General features: G+C 44.6%; 1 protein-coding gene across 1 annotated transcript; it reads right to left on the bottom strand.

Annotated features, from left to right (window-relative positions):
- Positions 1-563: 563 nt before the first annotated feature.
- Positions 564-22,836, bottom strand: LOC103632186 (E3 ubiquitin-protein ligase ORTHRUS 2). Its single transcript, XM_008654011.4, has 9 exons — positions 22,251-22,836; positions 2,838-3,379; positions 2,598-2,723; positions 2,287-2,386; positions 2,066-2,130; positions 1,877-1,979; positions 1,627-1,774; positions 1,308-1,522; positions 564-1,183 (listed from the first exon to the last, which is right to left on the bottom strand). Exons 1-9 carry the CDS (start codon positions 22,677-22,679, stop codon positions 827-829), a joined length of 2,085 nt encoding a protein of 694 aa, XP_008652233.1. The 5' UTR covers positions 22,680-22,836; the 3' UTR covers positions 564-826.
- Positions 22,837-23,216: the final 380 nt, after the last annotated feature.

Here is a 23,216-nt window from a genome sequence, read left to right as displayed (position 1 = left end):
GTGTTTGAAGGCTGAGACCAAGGCCAAGTCTACCGAGTTAATCGCACAGAACTAAACCTGATGTCAATCTTCCATGGTTTTTGTCGTGTTTTTCCTTATTTCGGGTTTAGTTTAAATTTTAATAGTCTTATCAGGTGAATTGGCCTTCACTATTGAAAAATGTGATCGGATATACCGTTGGCTCCAGTATTGATACATTTATTGATCGGATATCTATATCATCGCAAAAATTAAGTTGATTTGCTAATAAATTCTGAACATGCATGGATTAGATTTTAAATTTGCTAATTAATCGTTTAATTTTGTATCACAGGGCCGGTATGGTTCTCATTCCATGTGTTTAATAATTTTGTGTAGAAAAGTATTAAAAGTAGTGCATTTGTACATGATGAAAGTTAAACATTATCATCTCAATTTGTCATAAATAAGCATGCATAGAATAAGTGTGACATTTCTTTTTAGATACGGCATTAGCACATATACATATGCAAGTTATAGCTAGAGGACTATACCGATCACAACCACAAATTAAACACATATACGTGTGCATGCATGCCTACTAGTAACTTAAAAATAGATTAAACATCTTCCATATAATAAATAAACCTAAACGACGACAGTACTGGTATTCCAACCTGCATGTTTTTTTTCCGCAAAAACAAAGTTTATCCAATCCGGTTCGCATGCATCAAGAGTACGCAATCAACGAAAACAGTCCAAACCTCTCTCAGTCTCGGCGCCATACATGCAATATGGCTACAACAACATGCTGACTTAATTTGTGTTTCCAAGCCATCATCGATCAGCTAGCATCCACCACCATCCGCTATTCATGGCTCTTATTACCTTTCTGTTCCACATCAGCACTTGCTGTAATCCTTTTGCTAGGACCATCATCAGTGCCAATAATGGCAACGCCACCCTTGCGCTTCTGGGGCTGCAGCTGCTGGCCTTCCTGATCCTTGATCCCAACCACAGTTCTGCCACAAGAAGCATCAGCATCCGTGTCAGATTCAGAGTTATCCTCAGCATCCATCTCCGGATCAGCTTCCTCTTGCAGGTCACCACCACGGAATTCCTCGGCCTTGTCAGCACCATATCCATATGAAGCAGCGTCGTCCTTGGTGGTGGTGTCGCCTTTCCGTTGCAGTGACTCAATCACATCCATTATGTCTCGGTTGATCTGAAAGTAAAAAATAGATATCATCACCAAGGCACCAAGCATCATACGTTACGGACTCTACATCACACGCACTTGGACAGAAATATATATGTATATGCTCTTCGATATATAGATTGCATCGCACCTGTGGATCCGCTAGGAAGTCGCTGATGTCAGTTGCACAGGATGGGCATCTCTTGACGATCTTCTGAGCCCTCAGAGTGCGGCCGCCATGGCTTCTTTCTCTCACGGAGGACTGGTTATCATATGCCCCCAGCAGACAAGCCTTGCAGAAGCTGTCACCACAGGGAGCAGTGAGTGGCTCTGCCATCACTTGGAAGCAGATACAACAGCTAAACTCTGCAGTTGAAAAGGCAACAAAAAAAGTAATTAAATATTATTGCACAACACGCTCAGCATATGCAAAAAAAAAAAAAGAAGAAGAAGAAGAAGTCGAAGATAACCATTCAGGAGTTTTTCAGGGTCGTTAGGCATCTCATCACTCCTTGCTCTTTTCCGGGCTTGCTTGCCGGTCTTAGGACGAAGCCCAGTGCGAACAGGTTTCCTGCTCGTTGGCGGCTCGTACATCCATTTCCAGCGGCCTTCCTTCTCCTGTCGTCGAGCATTGTGGATATATATAAACTAGTCAAATAACAGTACTGCATGCAAAAAAATAATAATAAAAATAAAACTAGGAACAGATGATGTACACACATCGTAGCCCCATGAAGGACGCTCATCTCTCTCATTTATATCAGTTGCATCTTTTAACTCGGGAATGTTGGGCAATGGCCTTGGACGGTCACCATGATCATCACTGACAACAAAAGCCTACTGTGTTAGCCAGATAGCTAGGACTATGTAGGTAGTCGAAGAAAAAAAAATGCAAGTCTTTTGTCAAACCTGGTCCAAGGTGCTGGTTCATTGTCACAGCGTACAAACAGATACCTGCAGACTTTGAACGTTCCCTATGCATGGATTGGAAAAAGGCAGAAGAGCGCAATTAAAACTTTTTTTTTCTCATGAGCATGCATACTACTTAATTTGTTAGCTGGTAATAAGTAGCTGGAAGGTACCAGAAAAAAAAAGGACACATTATTACATGCATGTGAGAATCAACTTACCTGAACACCAATCTTCCTCCAACACTTCTCAATCCTGTAAATTCCATCATACCTCACACCCAATTCAGGAGCGTACGAAGAGCGTTTCTCTTTATGGGACCTATATATATATGAAGAGAATGTAAATGAGACAAAATTAAAGGTTCAAGGAGATTGCAACGGATAGCAAGTTATCTCAATATTATATTAAACAGAAGAAAACATATGCATTATTGTAGATTCAAGCATATGCATTATTATTGTATCACCTAGCTAGTGTAGCTTCAAGCATATATTATGCATATATGCCCAAAGAAAATAAACATGCGTACCGTACAACCCGAACAGGGTAACCCCTCAAGCAGCTTTGTCGGAGAGCCTCATTCATCTTCACAAATGTTTGATCAAAACCTTGCTCCTTATTTGTTCGCTTGTTTCCACTTAGATCCCTCCCGCCACTGCATTATTTTATATTTATTTATTTTATGCATATTGTAGCATATATCTATATGTATCTAAGCAGAAGAAAACAATAGAAAGAAGACGAGTGACTTGTATCCAAATTATCAAACCTTCCGGTATAAAGGAACCACTCCCCGTGGTCTTCATCATCTTCGTAGCCTCCGGACAGGGCGACTGATTGAGCACCAAATCTGCTCTGCCCAGCAATTCCGGCTATGTGAGGCAGATGAGCACCCCATTGCCTACACTCAAGTCTATCTTCCCATGTTTCTCCAACTCGCACACCGGTGTTCCTCCTGGGGTCATGTTCGGCAAGGATTGGCCCAAAATGATCCGGCGCAGTCGTCACAAAGATCTGGCCGCTCGAAGCGTTTGCCTTTCCGCCTCGCTTGGCCCTTTCAGTTGTGTATGCCCTGTCGGGCCTATCAACATTCTGTATATAGTGATGCGAGCCTGCTGATGAGCCGGCTGCTGCTGGATTAGTGTTCTTTGACATCCTGGCCGCACGGATGGCACTCACTATTGCAGAGTTGATTCGTGGTTGCTGCACCATTTTGTAGGGGATCGGTCTACGGCATTTTCCACATGCGCTTGCTCCATTATGTGTCCACCGGTTGAAGCACTTCAGGCAGAAATTGTGGCCACATGGTGTCTGAACAATAAAAAAGTGTATTGGTTATATATGCTATGAAATGAATGATTAACGGATGGTTGTAAACAATGGAATAAAGGTATTATGGCTAGCCCAAGTAAAATGCACAAAGAAAATATATACATGTTTGATCAAGGCATGGCAGCAATTTCTGAGCACAACTTTGCAAATTAAAAGACCAGTCGAAACAAAACGTTTTCCAACTAACCTAACATGTTACGATAAATTAATAAACTTGACAATGCTACCTAGCTAGTACCGGACACGGCTTCTTTGCCAACCAAATACACTCGGTGGATTCTACGCCGAGTACGTATGACACTCAGCAAGGTCCCTCGGTGAACCTGATGTCAAAAAAGATCTCTTTACCGAGTACTTTCTTTTTCACATTCGACAAAAAAGTTTGTCGAGTGCCAATCGGTACTCGACAAAGTAAAGTCGCCGTGACAGCGGCGAGTGACGGTGATAAAGCCTTTGCCGCCGAGTGCCTTCAGATAACACTCGGCAAAGACATAACTTTGTTGAATGTCTTCCTTGGGTATTCCATATAGTTAACGACCGTTAGCTATCGTCGGCTGCTGACGGCGCTTTACTATTAGGATATGTATAAATCATGATCAATTAGAGACTGATTAGCGATTGATTGCAATCCCCTAGATAGGCTAGCTACCATGTATAACCTAGGATTGTTTTCATCTATACCATGCATGCCTATATGCTATATATATATGAAAGGCTCCCCACCTACAATGGGTGTGCGGTGATTCCCTCCATTCTATTCTCCTCTGCATGGTATCAGACTACTAGATCCTCCTCCCTCCTGCTGCGCTGCCCTCACTTCCTAGGTCGCCATGACCGACTCCGCCATCAACACCACCAAATCTTCGAGTAGCATGGGCACTATCCCTGCTCCCGTCGTGTTCGTTGCCCCCCTATGCGACGATCAACGTCAAGAATCACATCTTGGTGACCCTCGAACTGGCAAAGCCCAACTTCAATCGGTGGAAACCATTCACCACCTCTCTCCGCAGGAAATTCGCCCTTCTTCCGCACGTCGACGGATAGGAGGAAGCCCGCCCCACTGATCCTACTTGGGCATTACCGATGCCTACGTCTGTAGCTAGCTCCTTGGTTCTGCCGGGCCAGACATCATTGCCCTTGCTGCAGCGCCGAACCAGACTACGCGCGAGCTCTAGGTCGCCATCAGCCTCTTCGAGGCCAATAAGGCTCCGCGTGCCATCTTCCTAAGTCACAAGTTTCACTCCATGACTCAGGGAAATTCCTCCATCAACGACTACGCACAGTGCATGAAGGACGACAACAACGCTGACTCGCACCCGCTGTCAGACTTTGCCACCACTCTAGAGAAGCCCGTGCTGAAGGAGCTATGCCTCGCCAACGAGGGCACCATTGTGGTCCAGATGGTGTTCCATGCATTGTGCGGCACAGGCTGCCACACCACCTCCAGCACCACCGGCAGCGGCTCCACCACCGGTCGACAGGGCAACTCCGGTGGTGGCTCTAGCAGCGACAACAATCAGGGCGGCGGCGGCCGTCGCTAGAAGAAGAAGGGCAAGGGCGGTTCCCAATCCGGGACAAGCACATGTCCCCTGCACCACCAGCAGCCCCCTTGGTACTGCCCCCCTAGACCACCGGGGTGCTTCAGCAGCCCTGGCGCCCACCGACGAAGAACGCGACCTAGCGTGGCCCTAGAATCCTCAGCGCCTTCACTCAGGCCCAAGCTGACATTGCTCTCGCCCCCGCCTAGTTCTCAGACATCTTCGCTCCATCCCCACCACATCTTGGCGGCTCGGATCAGGCTAGCCTCATCGCCGCCTAGAATCAGATGTCCCTCCAAGGGTCTTCTCCCTAGGTCCTCGACACTGGCGCCATAGCTCACATGTCGTCTTCGGATGGTATACTCATGTCCCGTCTCCCCCTCCTTTCGCATCACAGTTGGCAATGACACCACCATACCCATCACCTGCCATGGCACATCCACACTCTCCTCCCCCTGACTCTGTTTTTTGCCTTAACAATGTTCTGGTTGCACCTGATCTAGTGCGCAATCTCCTTTCTGTTCGTCAATTCACCCGTGACAATGCTTGTTCGATTGAATTTGACACTTGTGGTTTTTCTGTCAAGGACAAACAGACAGGGCGCATGACTCTTCACTACAATAGTGGTGGCGACCTATACACCCACCCCTCCACACCAGCTCCCTCCTGCAGCCTCGCCACCACGTCGTCCCTGTGGCACCACTGCCTCGCCCACCCCGGTCCATCCAGCCTCGCCAAACTACAAAACATGTCGGTCATCTCCTACAATAAGAGCTCACCGTGCCTTTGCCATGCCTGTCAACTTGGCAAGCATGTGTGCTCCCATTTAGTCATTCAACATCTGTAACCAACACTCCTTTTGATTTACTTCACTGTGATGTGTGGACATCTCCCGTGCTAAGCAACTCTGGGTTCAAATATTATCTTGTCTTACTTGATGATTTTTCCTATTATTGCTGGTCCTTTTCGCTTTGTCACAAATCTGAGGTGCACCACCACATGATTGAGTTCATTGCATATGCTCAGACACAGTTTGGCACCATGCCTAAATCCTTCCAAGCAGATAATGGGATCAAGTTTGTTAACCACGCCACCATTTCTTTCCTAACTATCCATGGCATTACACTCCGCCTTTCCTACCCCTATACCTTACCACAAAACGGCAAGGCTGAATGCATGCTGCACACTACCGACAACACCATCTGCAATATGCTCCTCCATGCGTCCATGCCACATCCCTACTGGGCTGAGGCCCACACAATAGCAACCTTCCTCATCAACAGGCGCCCCTCCTCCATCCAAAACCAAATACTTCACGACACACTCCCAGATTATGCCTCCTTTCGTGTCTTCGGATGCCTCTGCTATCCGAAACTTATTGCCACCTCCCCTCACAAACTCGCCCCTCGATCTGCACCTTGTGTTTTCCTAGGATATCCATCCTCTCACAAGGTCTATCGCTGTCTTGACATGGCCACTCGTTGCATCATCATCTCACGCCATGTCATTTTCGATGAGTCTGTGTTCCCATCCTCGGCAGCACCATCAGTGGCCTCCATGCTATCGTGACTTGATTTTCTGAGCAGGACCTCACCTCCTCGATGTCACCATCAAGCACTAATCTGCCACTCGTTGGCAGCAGCGAGGATGTGTTCCTGACACTCCTAGACACGGCCATAATACAACTTTACCCCCTGGCTCACCCTACGGACCAGCACACTCCAGCTGCTCCTCCTGCAGGCGGGCCACAACTGGGCACCCATGGGACTCCAGCGGCTCCTCCTACAGGCGAGCCAAAGCTCGGTGGCTCCTCCTGTAGGTGGCCGGTGTTTTGGCAACATCTACACTCATCGTGCCCAGCCTCCAGTAGCATCGGCCACCGAGGCGATGGCTCCTGTGGCTGCTGCACCTCCAGCAACACCAGCAGCTCCACCAGCACTGCCCCCTACTGCTCCAGCGGCTCGGCCAGCCACTGCTATAGTGACCCCGACCTATGACACGCTCACAGACTGACTCCCTCCACACCGTCCAACGCTTCAGCACCACGCCTCTATCACCTCGCCCTTCCCAGCGAACTATCGTAGTGCACTAGCAATCCCAATTAGGGCGATGCGATGGAGGACAAGTACAAGGCACTGATCGACAACGATACTTGGCGCCTTGTACCTCGGCCGCCTGGTGCGAACATTGTCACTGGCACGTGGATGTTCAAACATAAGCTCCACTCCAACGGCTCCCTCACTCGGCACAAGGCGTGCTAGGTTGTCCGCAGCTTCTCCTAGGAGGAAGGCATCGACTACAACGAGACATTCAGTCTGATTGTCAAGCCGGCCATGATCCACACCATCCTCAGAGTTCTATGTCCCTAGCCCATATGCTAGCTCGACGTGAAGAATGGCTTCCTCCACGACAACCTCGAGGAGACTATCTACTACAAGCAGTCGAAAGGCTTCATCGACCCCACTACACCTAACTCTATCTGTTTGTTGTTGAAGTCCTTGTATGGACTTAAGCAGGCACCGCAAGATTGGAACATGTGCTTCTCCAACTTCATCTGCAGTATCAGCTTCACCACATCCAAATCGGATGCCTCCCTATCCGTCTACAAGGCTGGAGATGCCATGGCCTACCTCCTCCTTTATGTCGATGACATCATCATCATCATCGTGTTGTCACCGACTCTTCTCTAGAACGTCACCTCCCGCTTCTCCTCGGAGTTTGCCATGATGGACCTCGGTGATCTCCACCACTTACTCGGTATCTCGGTGACATGGGACATCAGCGGATTGTTCCTCTCCTAGCAGTAGTACGCCGTTGATCTCCTCCAGCGTGTTGGCATGTCTGAATGCCACCCGACAGCTATTCCGATGGATGCCTGGACCAAATTGTCTGCCTCTGACGACGCTCTAGCCGCCAACTCCTCGGAGTACAGGAGCCTCGCTGGTGCCCTCTAGTACCTCACTCTGACCAGACTAGACCAGGCATATACTATCTAGCAAGTCTACCTCTTCAAGCATGATTCTCGCGAGACGCATCTTGCGCTAATCAAGCGCATCCTGCGCTACGTCAAGGGCTCTCTGTCAGCAGGTCTACAATTGGGCCCCGACACCGTTAACCAGCTCATAGCCTATTCCGATGTCGATTGGGCTGGCTGCCCCGACACACATCGTTCCGCCTTTGGCTTTTGCGTCTACCTTAGTGAAAATTTGGTGTCTTGGTCTTCTAAGCGTAAGATGACTGTATCTTGCTCCAGTGCCGAAGCAGAGTACCGTGCAATGGCCCATGCTGTTGCTGAGTGTTGTTGGCTCGTCAGCTACTACATGAGCTCCACATCTCCATCCTGTGTGCAATGGTTGTCTACTGTGACAATGTGACCATCGACATGGTGGCCAACCCAGTCCATCACCATCGCACGAAGCACATCGAAATCGACATCCACTTCGTCCACGATAAGGTAGCTCTAGGACAGTTCTGTGTTCTTCATGTCACATCTACGCACCAGTTTGTCGATATCATGGCCAAGGGTCTGCCCGTCTAGCTCTTCACTGACTTTCAGACCAGTCTATGTGTCCGTGATGCTTCCGCTACGACTGCGAGCGGGTATTAGGATATGTATAAATTAGGATCAATTAGAGACTGATTAACAATTGATTGTAATACCCTATATAGGCTAGCTGCCATGTATAGCCTAGGATTGTTTCTATCTATAGCCTAGGATTGTTTCCTTGTACAGGGAATAGCTTCCCATGTATGTAACTTCCATGCATGCCTATTGGCTATATATATGAAAGGCTCCCCACCCACAATGGGTGTGCGGTGATTCCCTCCATCCTATTCTCCTCTACATTTATCGAGTGCCCTATTGTGTCGAGAGTCGGACACTCGGCAAAGATATCTTTGTCGAGTGTATTTTTATGTCGAGCATTTGTCTCTCGGTAAAGGTTGTATTTGTCAGGTGTTCCTGTTTGCCGAGAGCAACACTCAGCAAATCAGATCTTTGCCGAGTGCCCGAGATTTGGCTCTCGGCAAACCTCAAAGCACTCAACAAAGAAATCATCTCCGGTAGTGACCTTTAGCAAAAAAAACCATATTAGCTCATTTCCCCATTAACCACTAAACTTGAATTTCTAGATTATGTCACAACTAAAAGGAAAATAACTCTAAGAGTCTAACATAGTGTCAGCATAATATATAGTTTTTCTACAAGGTGCAATATAGAGTTGGGATCTTTCGTGGACATATAGTACACATAGTCTATAGAACAATAAGGTATCAATCATACATGGTTCAGAGTTTGTTGTATACGATATAATAAGTAAAGGCCAAGCAGTCCATGCCATCTTAGGTCGACATTTGTTGCTATCACTTGATGTGTGCCATGCCATTGTTATGGTTGCTTCTCGCAATTCTTTTCTGGCACTTTATTTAATCATTCTTCGGAAAAAAACTTGAATTCAATGTGACAGCGTGTTATGGAATGCCAGATTGTTGTTCTTTCATTGTACTAAGATTTCAATGATTGGTAGCCTTTGCTTTAGTTTTATCTACTGAAAGGAACAAAGTTATCTTTTAATCACCCAACAATCAATGCTTGACCCTATTTTATTTTGTTCTACTGAAAGGAACAAAAAATAATAATCACATAATCATTGTTTGAACCTAAATGCATTATGCATGCATACATGTTACCTTAAACCTTCTTTTTTACTAACCTCTCAATTTTCAGCTGAGAAAAGTACTCATGTTCTAGTCCACCACTTGATGGCTGATGTTGGGTCATATGTTGTTTCTTTGCAAATATTCTTTCGAGAAAAAAACTTGCAGGAGACGGGGCACTTCAATTTGACACCAAATTGAATGAAGTTGGTGCAATTAGAGTAAGATATCTGAGGTTACTATGTTTATACCTAGATTGTGGCTGACTGGGAGTTTGGAGCTATTGCATGTGCTTAGGAGTTTGGCTGCGTTGAGAGGCAAATTTAAATAGTGATCATAGGTTCATGGTGCTCTGATGAATTGGTGCAAGACAATACCCTCTTGGGTTATACTCATGTATATATATATATATATATATATATATATATATATATATATATATATATATATATATATATATATGTAAAAAAGGATGATCATATCAATCCCATACCATGGCTCGAAAACTTTAGTGACCAAACATGACTTGTAGCGACTAATGGTTAATTCAATGATATTTAGGCCAACACGACGAGGGAGGATATGTCAAGTCTTGTTTTTAATAAAGGCATCAAATTCTTCTTGCATTGCACGATGCCATAAAGGATGCTTCATTGCAATAACATGTGATTATGGCTCTTCAATAGAAGTCTGAGTAACAAAATATATCATCGTATCATTAGTATGTTGTTTCAATTATCGGATATTATATTTCAAATGTGTATCATACAAATATCCTAAAACATGAATAGGAGCAATGATTGAAATAGTGAGCCCTTTAGCATTAGGGAGTACCGCTAATAGGAGCAATATGACATTTTATGGAGATCAACAATAGATGGGGTGGTTGAAGAAGGCACCAAGAGTGTCGTGCCTAGAAGATCATAGCTAGAGGATGGAGTTCCCAAGGCACCACTCGCAGGCGGATGTTTCGAGGTTAGGAAACATGCACCAGATGTCATTAATTCTGGTGCACACAAGGCATCAACTGTAGATCCTAGAGTGACTCCTAGCTTCGTCGCATGTGCATCATCACGTGCGAGGGAGTAGGCTTAGATCCTAGAGTTGTTGCACGCGGACAATTTCTATCGATTGAATGTTGTTGTTGTGAGGGCCTCGAAGCAGATACACTAGTGGCATTTTCTGTATTTGTTATTCCTACGGACATTGGATTAGGAAACAAATCAGACAATTGATTATTATTCCATTCGATGCCGCTAATTCCCTAGGAGGGTGAATTCATGTCATGTTAGATGAAGGGTTCTAAAATGGAAAGATATGCTCATCAAGATGGCATCCCTAGATATATAGATATGTCAGTATCCATGTCAACACATTTATATCATTTATGAATAGCACTGGAACCAATGAAAACACACAATTTAGATTGGAAAGACAATTTGTGTTGATTATATGGTCGAAGATAAGGCCAACACACACAACAAAAGATGCATATAATATAATAATTAGGTGGTGTGTTAAACAATCCTTCTAGAGAACAAGACCCGAATAGGGAGGTGATTTGTGAGATACGTGGCTGCGAGGACTTCATCCCCAAATTTGAGTGTCATGCCAACATGAGCTAAGAGAGCGAGACCGGTTTAAACAATATGATAGTGTTTGTGTTTAGCTGAACAATTCTATTGATGGGTATGGGGACACGACAACAGATGGGCGATGCCCATTTTAGTGAAGAATTAGTTATGGAGTTTTTTATATTCTCCACCCCAATCGAATTGCATATATTTAATATTAGTTTCAAGGAGGCATTCGACATGAGCTTAAAAAAATAAGAAAATGTGGTGACGTTTGTCCTATCATTCATGAGATAGACCCATGTGAATGTGCAAAAATCGTCATTAAAACTCATATAATATTTGGAACCACCAAAAGAAATGAGGATAGCACCCCCAAACATCATAATAAGTAAGTTAGAGTGGTGTTGTGGATCTATGATATGAATTCATAGTAGGGTAATCGATGACTCTTTGCTAACTGGCACACATGACAAACTAAGAAAATATAGTAGAATCCTTCAGACAAGGAAGATTATGAATATGAAAGAGCAACCAAACTACTTGAGGAGATGTATGATAGAACATAGCATGCTATTGATCCGGACACGTAGAATAGTTCACGAGCATCTGCTTGATGAACTAAAAATAGGATGTCTTAAGGGGTTAAAGGATAGCTTCATATTTTCCTGCCATAAGTAGATTCCATGTTACAGGATCCCTAATGAGGTAATACTAAGAATGAAATTCAAAAAGGTATTGTTATCACATGATAATTTATGGACTGAAAGGTGTTTAGAAAATTCCGAAACATGAAGAACATTGTTAAGAGCAAGAGAGTATGTATTAGTATTGATCGAACAAGAACCAATGTGTTTAATTTGCAAACATGAACCATTGCCCACTTGCACTATGTCACTGCCATGGTACTAATCCTGCTCAGCTAGGCAATCAAGGTCACTTGTGATGTGATCTATGACATCGATATCGTTGAACTAGTTGGGGTCGACCATGTAGGAGAGCGTAGACGCGAAGGCCGTTAAAGATTCATTCTGTTATGACAAGGATCGTTTCCACGACGATCACTAAGGGAGCAACACTTGATGGTGGTGTGGCCATGACGATCACCACAAGGGTCGTTGCCACGACGATCATCCATCTGGTAACAACACTTGATGGTGGTGTGGCCTGACTTGCCACAGATCAGGCACTAATGACAAGAGTCGTTGACTTCTATGGCCATGGCCATGGGAGTGGCCACCAAAACACATGTTGTTGGCAGAGGCATTGTATTGCAACTGTAATTTGACCACATGTTAGAGTTGATGAGGCTCAAATGCAACCAAGTCTACGAACACATCATCGAGAAAGAGCAGTTTGGCCTTGGTTGTCATTGATGTGACAAATGGGTTATAATCGGTTAGGATCCCTGATAGCTCCTCGTCACATAAAGGGGCGTCAGCGGTAATAAGCTTGGTGGTAAGCCCCGTGATCTTGCAGAAAAGTTAGTGGCAGATAGATCACGTTTCTTTGATGTAGTAAGGTCCACAAAGATTTGCACTGTGTGCGCCTTCGTGGATTAGTCAAAATTCTTCTAGAGGGGGTCCCAGACCTCCTTGGAAGACATGGCACTGATGACGTCTTGAAGGACTTCCTCGATCATCGACGAGAGAAGGCCACTCAACAGTTGTTGATCTTGAACATACTAGCTAGCATACTCCGGATTAGGGACATCTGCGGCACCTGCAATTGTCGATGTGGCAATATAATTATTAGGGGCAACATTGAATCCATCAAAGTATCGAGAAGCTTAAATCTCCTTAGATACAGAAGGAGCTGAGCACGCCAAAGGAGAAAAATGGATTTAGTCAGTCAAATTATGACGACGTGATGTATAGGGATCGGTGGCATGGTGGAAGAAGTGGCATCCGACATGAGAGGAGGAAGAGAAGGGGAAGCACGATGCGTGGTGGAGAATTAGAAGAAATTCCTTCTCTCTGGTACCATGTCAAATTGGTGCAAGACAATGTCCACTTAGGACCATACTCATCATGTATATATAGATGTACATGAGCATGATTTACATGACAAGTAACAACACTGCCTAGATTAGAGGATACAGCTCCAAGCCTTTATGTGGCCCTGCCAAGGTTAGGAACAAAATTCTTTCCTATTATATGCATGTAACATTCTATCTTTATCATATATAACCTTCTATCTTTAACATGCTCATCAGGCATTGCCAGTGACTAGGGTCGGAAGCGCAACTTCACATAGCATGGTTTGTCAATGGTTTGCAAGATGTCCAATACTACTGCGAGTGAGCCAGGGAAAAAGAAATATTTAACTCTCTAATGCATTTGGTTGGGGAGCCAACTGGGATAGAGCGGCTCTATTCCAGTTTCTAAGAATTGAGCCATTTCATTCTGTGTTTGGCAAGCAGAACGGAATCGCTCCATTTTTTGTTTGGTTGAAGAGTAGAATAGAGCGGAGCCGCTCCGTTTATTGTTTGGTTGGAGAGCTATATGATTGTTGAGTGGAGGAGAGGGATGAGAGCGCTCGCGTCCGCGAGAGCGCTCACATTCGGTCGTTTTGGTGGAGCGAGAGCATCTCAAATATTTGCTATTTATAGACTCCAGTAGCCGCTCCGCTCTCCTCTATGGTAACCAAACATCAAAAAAATAAGAATGGAGCTGTTCCATTTCTCTCCGCTCTTCAACCAAACACACCTCGCCCTGCCCACCAGGAGGATCCACATCAGCTGATCTTCTGCACTGCACGCTTTCTCTTATTGGTCTAGTAGGGTAAATATTGTACTACCTTCTTTTCTCTCTCCATCTTTCTCTGAATTAGATCAAACAAATCTATGTATATGCCGACTGTTGTTCAGTGCCTAACAGCGAATAACTTGAAGATAATATATAGTTTTTCCTGGACACTGGGAGAGGCAGGGTCTCCAAGGTTTGGCGCCAAAGGAGCTTTGCATGCAGCATGAATGACACAAAATCTTACCATCACATGGGCAAGGAATCCTCTCTCTATATATTTTGGAGCCGATATCCCATCAAACTACTATTTCTTTGGTCCAGTTAGTATTGTTAATTACTGCTTGGCATACATAAAAATACAGAATCTGCTGCTTAATTCCTATACCTCTTGGCTCTTGGTCTTGGATAGAAATGAGATGTCTATAAATTATGAATTTTATTTGACAGATTTGCAGTTGTCCAATGATTGCTAAATTTAGAAGTAATTTCTGAATATGGTAATCAAGAAGGGGTAAGATATGAGTAATGTTCAATAAAATCCGCTTAGTGGCCATTTATATGGTAAATCATGACCCACACATTTTATTCACTGTTTTCTTGGTGTTACAAAATTTTACTGCTAGTATATTCTCTTTTATGAAAATACTAGTGAATGTAGAATCTTATTAAAAACCTTACATAAGATATATCTGATCTACACTGCACCCTGATTTTTTTAGCCTGACTAAGCTAGAATCTTCAATCAAGCCAAAATTTTTAAAAAATTGTGTTGCTCACCAAAATTTAGTCTGACTAGAATCTGCAATGCATGCGCGGTGACCTAGTGACCCAAAAGAGAAACCTCTAACCAAGGTTGGCCACGATCGTCATTGAGATGCTAGATTGGTTATCCATGAACTTTTCTCTTAAACTAGTCAAATTATCTCTGATCAGTGATCTCATGGTACAAGCTAGGACGAACCTAGCTAGATGATGGTCCGATAGTTGGCTAGGCTTACAAGAGAAGTTTTTTGGGGCCTCACTGACAACGTACATCAGTGACACATATATATACATATAGATTTACATCAATGTATATACAATATTCAAGGTATACCCTCAGATATTTCAGGCTTTAGGGCAAATTTTGTCTAAACCATCAAGGACATTTCTTAAACAAAAATAATAATAGGACACAAACCAAAAAATAAAAATATGTTCAGTCATCTTGTTAAGGGGCTAACAACAACAAAGACAAAAGTAAAAGTCTGGAAAAACGTCAAACAATTGCTAACTTTAAATTTTCAGCAACTGGGTGAACAATACATGAATGCATACAAAGAACAGCCAGAATAAAAACATTATGTAGATCCATCGCGAGGTGAAATTGAAACATTGGTAGAACTATAAGCAAAAATATGTTAGCAAGTAGAAATCCTGGCATAGAACTACAACAAGAATTGGTAGAACTACAAGGAAAGTTATGTTAGCGCAGCAGTACAAGAAACACAAAAACATCATATAAAATACTGCAAGGTCGATAAACAACCAATATAATTCAATCAGAGCCTATCATCAAGAAGAAAAACTTTTTTGTGACGGTATCGATCACGCTAATTAAAGCTCACTTATTAAATGGGCCACGATCATCACTGTATAGACTATATATCTAACTAGATCAATCACTACCGGAATTCGGCTTTTTGTCGAGTGTCTTTTGTCGGGCATTCGACACAGACTGCTTTGCCGAGTGCTACCCTCGACAAAGGATGACTCTCGGTACCGACGGCCTTTACCGAGGGTAGTACACTCGGCATAGCCAGACACTCGACCAAGACTTTTTTGCCGAGTGTCCAACACTCGGCGAAGGGTGACGCTCGGCAAAGGACCGTCAGCAACCGTCTATAGCTGGCGGCCGTTATCTTTGTCGAGCGCCAGGAGCTGACACTTGGCAAAGATGGTGCTTTGCCGAGCGTCGGGCCGGGCGACACTCGGCAAAGCATACTTTGCCGAGTGCCTTACTGGGACACTCGGCAAAGTTTATTTCCATTTTTTTCCAATGAAACTTTTTGTGGTTTGTTCCTACACTGTGTAGACTTACATGTTCCATTTTTGGCATAATTATAAAACTGTTTGCTTAGCTATTAGATTTTGTTCATTTAATTGTATTTTCTCAGATAATTCATATTTGAACGGCAAGTAACTCGAAAAATGGAAAACCGTTAATGCAAAAATGTTCATGTTACTTAGCACAAGTTACGGTCGATTTCAGGTGCAAACCGGAATTTTCGAGCATCATGCTCACAAAACATGACCGTGAACTTGTCATCCAGGTGTTTAAAAATTGTATAAAACACAAACAAAGTCAGAAAATCATGAAACTTATCCACATGTCATGATATCATATGTAGAGCCTATGATAAAAATTTGAGAATGTTTCGAGAAAGTTGTCACACACTATGTGTATAAACCTAGCCGGTCTACACTGAAATTCTATGATTTCATGTGTATGCCACTTAGGTTTCTACACATAGTGTGCCACAACTTTCTCGAAACATTCTCAAGTTTTTATCACAGCCTCTACATATGATATCATGACATGTGGACAAGTTTCATGATTTTCTGACTTTGTTTGTGTTTTATACAATTTTTAAACAACTAGATGGCAAGTCCACGGTATTGTTTAGTGAGCATGGTGCTCGAAAATCCGGTCTGCTCCTGAAATCGGTCGTAACTTGTGTTACTTAACATGAATATCATTTTTGCATTCACGGTTTTCCATTTTTCGAGTAACTTGCAGTTCAAACCTTAATTACCCGAGTAAAATTCAATTAAAAGAACAAAATCTAATAGTTATAACAAACACTTTTATAATTGTGATAAAACTAAACATGTAGGTACATAGCGTAGGAAAACACCACAAAAAGTTTGTGAAAAAAATGCAAACATTCTTTGCCGAGTGCCTTGGGAAGACACTTGGCACAAAGTTCTTTGCCGAGTGTCTAACCGAGGGCACTCGGCAACGAAGTTATATAAAAAATAAAAACAATCTTTGCCGAGTGCTAGCCAGAGGGCACTCGGCAAAGTATACTTTGCCGAGCGCCAGATTGCGGGCACTCGGCAAAGTGTATTTTTAAATTTAAAAAAATCTTTGCCGAGTGCCAGATCACGGGCACTCCGCAAAGACATCGAAGTTAACATACCGCGCCTGCGCTCGGGCCATTTTTTTACAAGGCATCGCCGCGTTCACTGCTCTCCCCCGTCGCCGTCTCCCACACCGCGCCCCCGCCGTCACCCGACCGTCTCCCTAGCCACCACCGCCATTTCCCAGGCCACCACCACCGTCTCCATCGTCGCGCCCCCACCGTCTCCCCCGCCGCGAGCCCCACCGCCGACCTGCCACCGCGAGCCCCACAGCCGTGCGTCCCATCCTCCGAAGTCCGGCCACGACCACCACCGCCGCCGACGCTCGATCCCGGGACAAGGTATTTGGTACAATGCTTGTATTTTGCTAGTTCTTACTTGTACAATGCTTGTATTTTGCATTTTATCACTACTTGCATTAATTATACTTAATAGTGCATAGACACGTGTGAATGAAAATATATTGGTGATTTGTAGGCATCATGCTGCTACTTTTATTTGCAGGTTTTGGAAACCTCCCCGTGCAGGGGAGGTGCTGTCGATTTTTTTGTTGATAGACTTGTGCTTGACTCGGTTATATATGTTAGAGGATGGAGGACCGTGAGTGGATGTATATGGGCCGTGTAGGAAGGAACAATGTCACCTCTGAATGGATTAGAAAGACTGATGCTTTCGTAGAACGGGCATTTGGCAAAGCTGATAAAGGAGCAAGTCTAGTCCCGTGCCCGTGCAGCAAATGTGCCAACCGGAAAAGAAAATCAAAGAAGGCCATGGTAGAACATATTTGGAAGAATGGATTTACGCCGGACTATACTCGATGGATCTTCCATGGTGAAGCGCATCATACGAGAGAGGAGGTGGTGAGACAACGCGTCGAGGATTATGATGTTGATGTCGGGATAGTGGATATGTTGAACGACTATCATGAGGCACAGTTCGCCAGAGGATGTACGGAGTACGATCCAGAGCCGACCGCAAAGTCGCTCTATAACATGTTTGACGCGGCACAGAAGCCCCTTAACTGCCAGACAATGGTTTCTCAACTGGATGCCATTGGGCGTGTAATGATGTTCAAGTTGCAGTACAACATGAGTCGAGACACATTCGATGACTTGTTGGCAGTTATTGGCAGCCTGCTTCCGGAGGATCACGTTCTGCCAAAGAGCATGTACGAGGCACAAAAACTCATTTGTGCACTCAAGATGACGTATGAGCAGATACATGCTTGTCCGAAGGGCTGCGTGCTATTTAGGAAAGAATACGCGGAGGCAAAGTATTGTCCAAAGTGTAAATCGTCTAGGTTCATGGAGGTAGACTCTGGTGATGGACAGAAGAGGCAGCTCGACATCCCCGTGACAATCCTACGCCAACTTCCGTTCATACCGAGGATCCAACGTCTATACATGACCGAGGAATCCACAAAATAGATGACATGGCACAAAAATAGAAAACGATACAATCCTAACAAGATGGTGCACGCATCCGATGGTGAAGCATGGAAACATTTTGATGCCATTCACCGTGAGAAAGCCGAAGAGGCTCGTAATGTACGTGCTGCGCTGGCCACAAATGGGTTCAATCCCTATGGAATGAGCGCTGCCCCGTACACATGTTGGCCTGTGTTTGTTATCTCAATCAATCTCCCCCCCGGTGTGTGCTTTCAAAGGCAGAACATATTCGTGTCATTGATAATTCCTAGACACCCAGGGAATAAAATAGGCGTGTACATAGAGCCTTTGATTGATGAATTGGTACGTGCTTGGGAGGAAGAGGTATGGACGTATGACCGGGCTACAAAGACAAACTTCAAAACACATGCTTGGTACCGGTACTCCATGCATGACTTACCGACGTATGGGCTATTCTGCGCCTGGTGTGTTCATGGTAAGTTCCCATGCCCAGTTTGTAAGGAAGCTCTTAGGTTCATTTGGTTGAAGAAGGGTGGCAAATATTTGTCGTTTGATAAACATCGACAATTTCGCCCTCCTGACCATCCATTCTGCCTAGACAGCAAGAACTTTACGAAAGGTGTCGTAGTGACAGACCGCACACCTGCAACGATGACTGGTGCCGAAATTCGTCAACAGATAGATGGGCTCGTGGCTAATCCAGAAGGTGGTTTTGTGGGATATGGTGAGCAGCATGTGGACACATAAGTCGGGCTTGACTTGGCTCCCCTATTATGACGACCTGCTCCGTCCACACAACATTGATGTGATGCACACTGAAAAGAATGTCTAAAGACTATTCAAAAGAAATGTAGAAATAAATGCAAAATCGAGGCTTCCATTGCAGAGGCATACATTCTAGAGGAGGTGTCAAACTTCACAACAACTTACTATGGTGACAAACTGCCGAGCGTGCATAATCCGCCCCCTCATTACAATGATGACGGCATTGAATCGAACCTCAGCATATTTCGTGGCCAACTCGGAAGCACAAGTGGTTCGACCACCAAGACCCTGACACATGAAGAGTGGCGCCATATCATGCTATATGTATTGACCAACCTTGAAGAGGTGATACCATACATGGAACAATTTCTTCATGAATTCGGGTGACGATCAAGGAACCCAACTCCATAGGAATATGATACCCTTCTTAGAAAGGGTGCAGGAAATGGATTGCCCGATTTTATTTTCTCGTTGAAACATAAGGTACATGCTTAGTTTGTCAACGAGATCCGTCTATAAACTCAATTTAGCGTCTTTTAACTTGCGAATACTTGCAGGGCCAAAAGATCCGTCTATGAGTGCCAAGTTGAGACAAGTAGCCAACGACTTTGCTTATAGGGTCAAGAAATATTCTGGGTATGACGTCAATGGATACCATTTTCGCACAACAAGCTACAACCAAAGTCGACCCAATTGAAAAACAATGTGTTCTGGAGTCTTTACACCTTGCCTTGACGAGGTCGATTATTTTGGATGAATCGAAGAAATATATGAACTCAATGGCATCCTCGGCCTTCTGTACAGGGAACACTTCCCTGGACTGGTTGAGTACGTCGAAGTGACGGGTCCAGCCTACACCTTCGACCACTATGCCGTCGCCCCCGATGCAGTAGACCGGGACAGTAGGGAATTCAACAATAAGGCGGAGCGGGTGAAGCAAGAGATGTAGGTAAGTCTTACTATATTGTAAAATATGTTGCATTCGTTGCACATTCTTGAAATAATGTATGGATACATCATCTTTGTATGCAGGATTTCTTCAGATGTGAGGCTGGATACGAGGCTAGTAGGGCTGGGCATTCGGTCTATTAGGGTAATTCGGTTCGGTCTATTCGGGTTTGTGAAATTTCGGGTTCTGAAAAATGAGAACCGAAATTTCCAAAAATATTTTAGGAACCGAACCCGAATAGACTCACAATTTCGGTTCGGTCTATTCGGTCCACCGAATAGACCTGAATTGTCGAGAGACTAGTATATTTTGTTAAAATATATACAATGAATAATTAATTGAAAGTACTATTACTACAACAAGTGACTATAAAAATTAGCATACAAAGATATATATACTATCGTTAAGACGATATCATTATTTCTAGCTAATAAGTTCATAAATCATATAATAATACCATCACATATTAAGAGCTTTTTTACATTTCGGGTTATTAGGTCTATTCGGGTTTTAAAGATTAGGAACCGAACCCGAACCCATAACCCGAAATATAACACATATAGGAACCGAACCCGAACCCGAAAACCCGAATAGACCGACAATTCGGTCTATTCGGGTTCGGTTCGGGTTCGGATTCGGTTTTCGGTTTTAAAATGCCCACCCCTAGAGGCTAGGGCAGATGTGGTGGCCACCATGAGCTGTAAGAAGCTCGTCGTGGACATGCACTACGAGGCATGAATTCAGGCCATCGTCAGCTGCCACGGCTCCGTCCTTGGGGAGAAGATGACCAAGCAGGAAGCCCGAACCATGTCGTTGACTAGGGACTTGTACTTACTAAATACAACACTTTAATATCCGTGACAAAATTTTTCCTTAATTTTATCTTCTGATATGCAGTGTACTTGTTTTACTTTGTAGATGATTCCTTATTGGTGTGCCGCACATCCTTAGTGTTGAGAGCAGATGGTGGATAGGTGGTGCTCACCTGAGTGGGACGAGGCGCACAACGCTAGCCGGGGACGACGTCTGATGAAGCAAGGTCCCTCCCACCACCAAGGTAGCCACAACCTAAGCAAATATGTAGAAGCATGGGTACACCCTCTTTTTTATTTAGGTATATAACACTGGATTATATATTATTTCTAACTATCTCATTGGTTTTCTTGTAGTCGGCGTCACATGGTGGCCATCCTTGTTCCATCTTCTCGGCTTATGTTATGGCCCATAAGGGCAAGGCGACGTCCGACGTCACCTACAACCCCGATGACGGGCCCGAGGTATATAGCAACCCCGCTGTTTACATTCGCCTTCATGAATACACCACCATGGCATAGGAGATCCATGGGCCAGATTACGATCCGAGGACCGAGGACATCAACAGAGATGTCCTCATGAGGGTCGGAGGAGGCAAGAGATATGATCGATACTAGATTATTGCCGACAAGGCAATCGACTCGTCGTCCACTCCCACTCTGTCTCAGGTGCGAGCAAGGAGCACGAGCTCGAGCCCAGCCATACGACCTCGACAGGACAGCTCACATAATCAGATACTACAACTCCAGGGTTTGTCGAGCTTGGCAAAGAGGGTGATTCCAATAGTGAATAGTAATGCAAGCTTATGACCACCGGCTGTATCTCTGGCTTTGCAATAATAATGCAAAGAAATTATGCACAGAGACAAGCTACTCAGAGAAGAAGTGGTAATACAATCACAATCCAAGAAGCGCATATATATATATATATATATATATATATATATATATATATATATATATATATATATATATATATATATATATATATATATATATATATATATATATATAACAATGCTATCTTGAGGAAGTAGGAATCCTGAATCTACAACAAGAATTGATAAAAAATAACCTAGAAGCAAAGAGAGGTTAAGGGGTTAGGGCAACAGCTACAGTACGTAGAATAAAGAGATAAACCGCCGAAACCAAAAACCATGTGAAGAGATCGCAGATCCGTGGATGCAAGAGATCAGAAGCAGGTGGATCGGACTGGAAAAAGAAAACGGAGGCACAATTCGAGAATGATAGAGCGGGAGAGAGAGAGAGGAACTCACTGTGACAGGGCGATCCAGCAGCTTCATGCAGAAGGCGCAGCTGAAACTTCTGCCGAAGATATTGAGGACGTCGTCCTCTGCGCTGTCGTCGACATCATCGTCGGGGGCAGAAGCAGCAGATCGGCCTGCCAGAATATTTTGGCGGCGGCGTGCCTTCTCTGCATCGGAGAGGGTGGTGTCGGCCTCGATCGCGCGGACGGCGGCGACGAGCTCGCCTCCTGCCGCAGGGGCCGCGGGGGCTACAGGATCGCCGGAGCAGTCGGGGCAGCTCCAGATCGCAGCTTCAGACAGCGCGGGTGGATTCGAGAGGCATGGGGAGTGCCACGGGGTGGCGCAGGTGGAGCACCGTAGCAGGTCTACCTCGGACGGTGCGGCCACACCGCAGACCATGCAGACGCCAGCATCGTCGCAGGGAAGATCGGCCGCCATAGTGGTGGTGGGGGCGGCAGCGAGCCTGCGGCGCGGCTGAGTCTGGGAGTTGGGGAATGAGGGCTCGGTGGTTCACTGTCTTAGGGTTTTGTGGGGAGCGGACTGCAGAAGGGACATGTGAGAAGCGTGAGCCGTGAGGAAGTGACGAAAGCGGAAGGTGGTGGAAAGCTTCTTTCGAATTTTGCGTTTGCCGCTGCCTTATGGACAACAGTACAACACCCCGCCGTCGCCGCTAGTTTCCACGCAAAACCGTTGATGGTATATAAAAGAGCGAAGGAGAAGTTAGGGCTGTTTGGTTCGCATCTTCAATTGTTCTCTAAAAAACTGTTTCTAAAACTCATGATTAGCAAGTTGCTAAATAAATATTGGGAGCAGAAAATACTTTGATCTCCAATAGTTCCTAATATTTAGAAAGTATTTTAATTCTAAATCTAGATTTGGTGGACCTATTTTCTGTTTTTCTGTTACATGCTCTTGTCTCATTTTTTACTTTTTTCGTGGCGACCGATCGCTCGTAATTCGGGTTCGGGTAGATCA

Source organism: Zea mays, chromosome 7, assembly GCF_902167145.1.
Source record: "Zea mays cultivar B73 chromosome 7, Zm-B73-REFERENCE-NAM-5.0, whole genome shotgun sequence".
NCBI lineage: Eukaryota > Viridiplantae > Streptophyta > Magnoliopsida > Poales > Poaceae > Zea > Zea mays.
The sequence above is the reverse complement of the archived record's forward strand: the minus strand, read 5'-3'. Positions and strand labels throughout refer to the sequence as shown.

Excerpts from the sequence above, each read along its gene's own strand:
- LOC103632186 (XM_008654011.4), bottom strand. The coding sequence starts at position 22,679 with ATGGCGGCCGATCTTCCCTGCGACGATGCTGGCGTCTGCATGGTCTGC. Across the intron at positions 3,380-22,250 it reads TGCTGGATCGCCCTGTCACA|ACACCATGTGGCCACAATTT; the intron begins GTGAGTTCCTCT and ends TTTATTGTTCAG. Across the intron at positions 2,724-2,837 it reads TGGTTCCTTTATACCGGAAG|TGGCGGGAGGGATCTAAGTG; the intron begins GTTTGATAATTT and ends AAAATAATGCAG.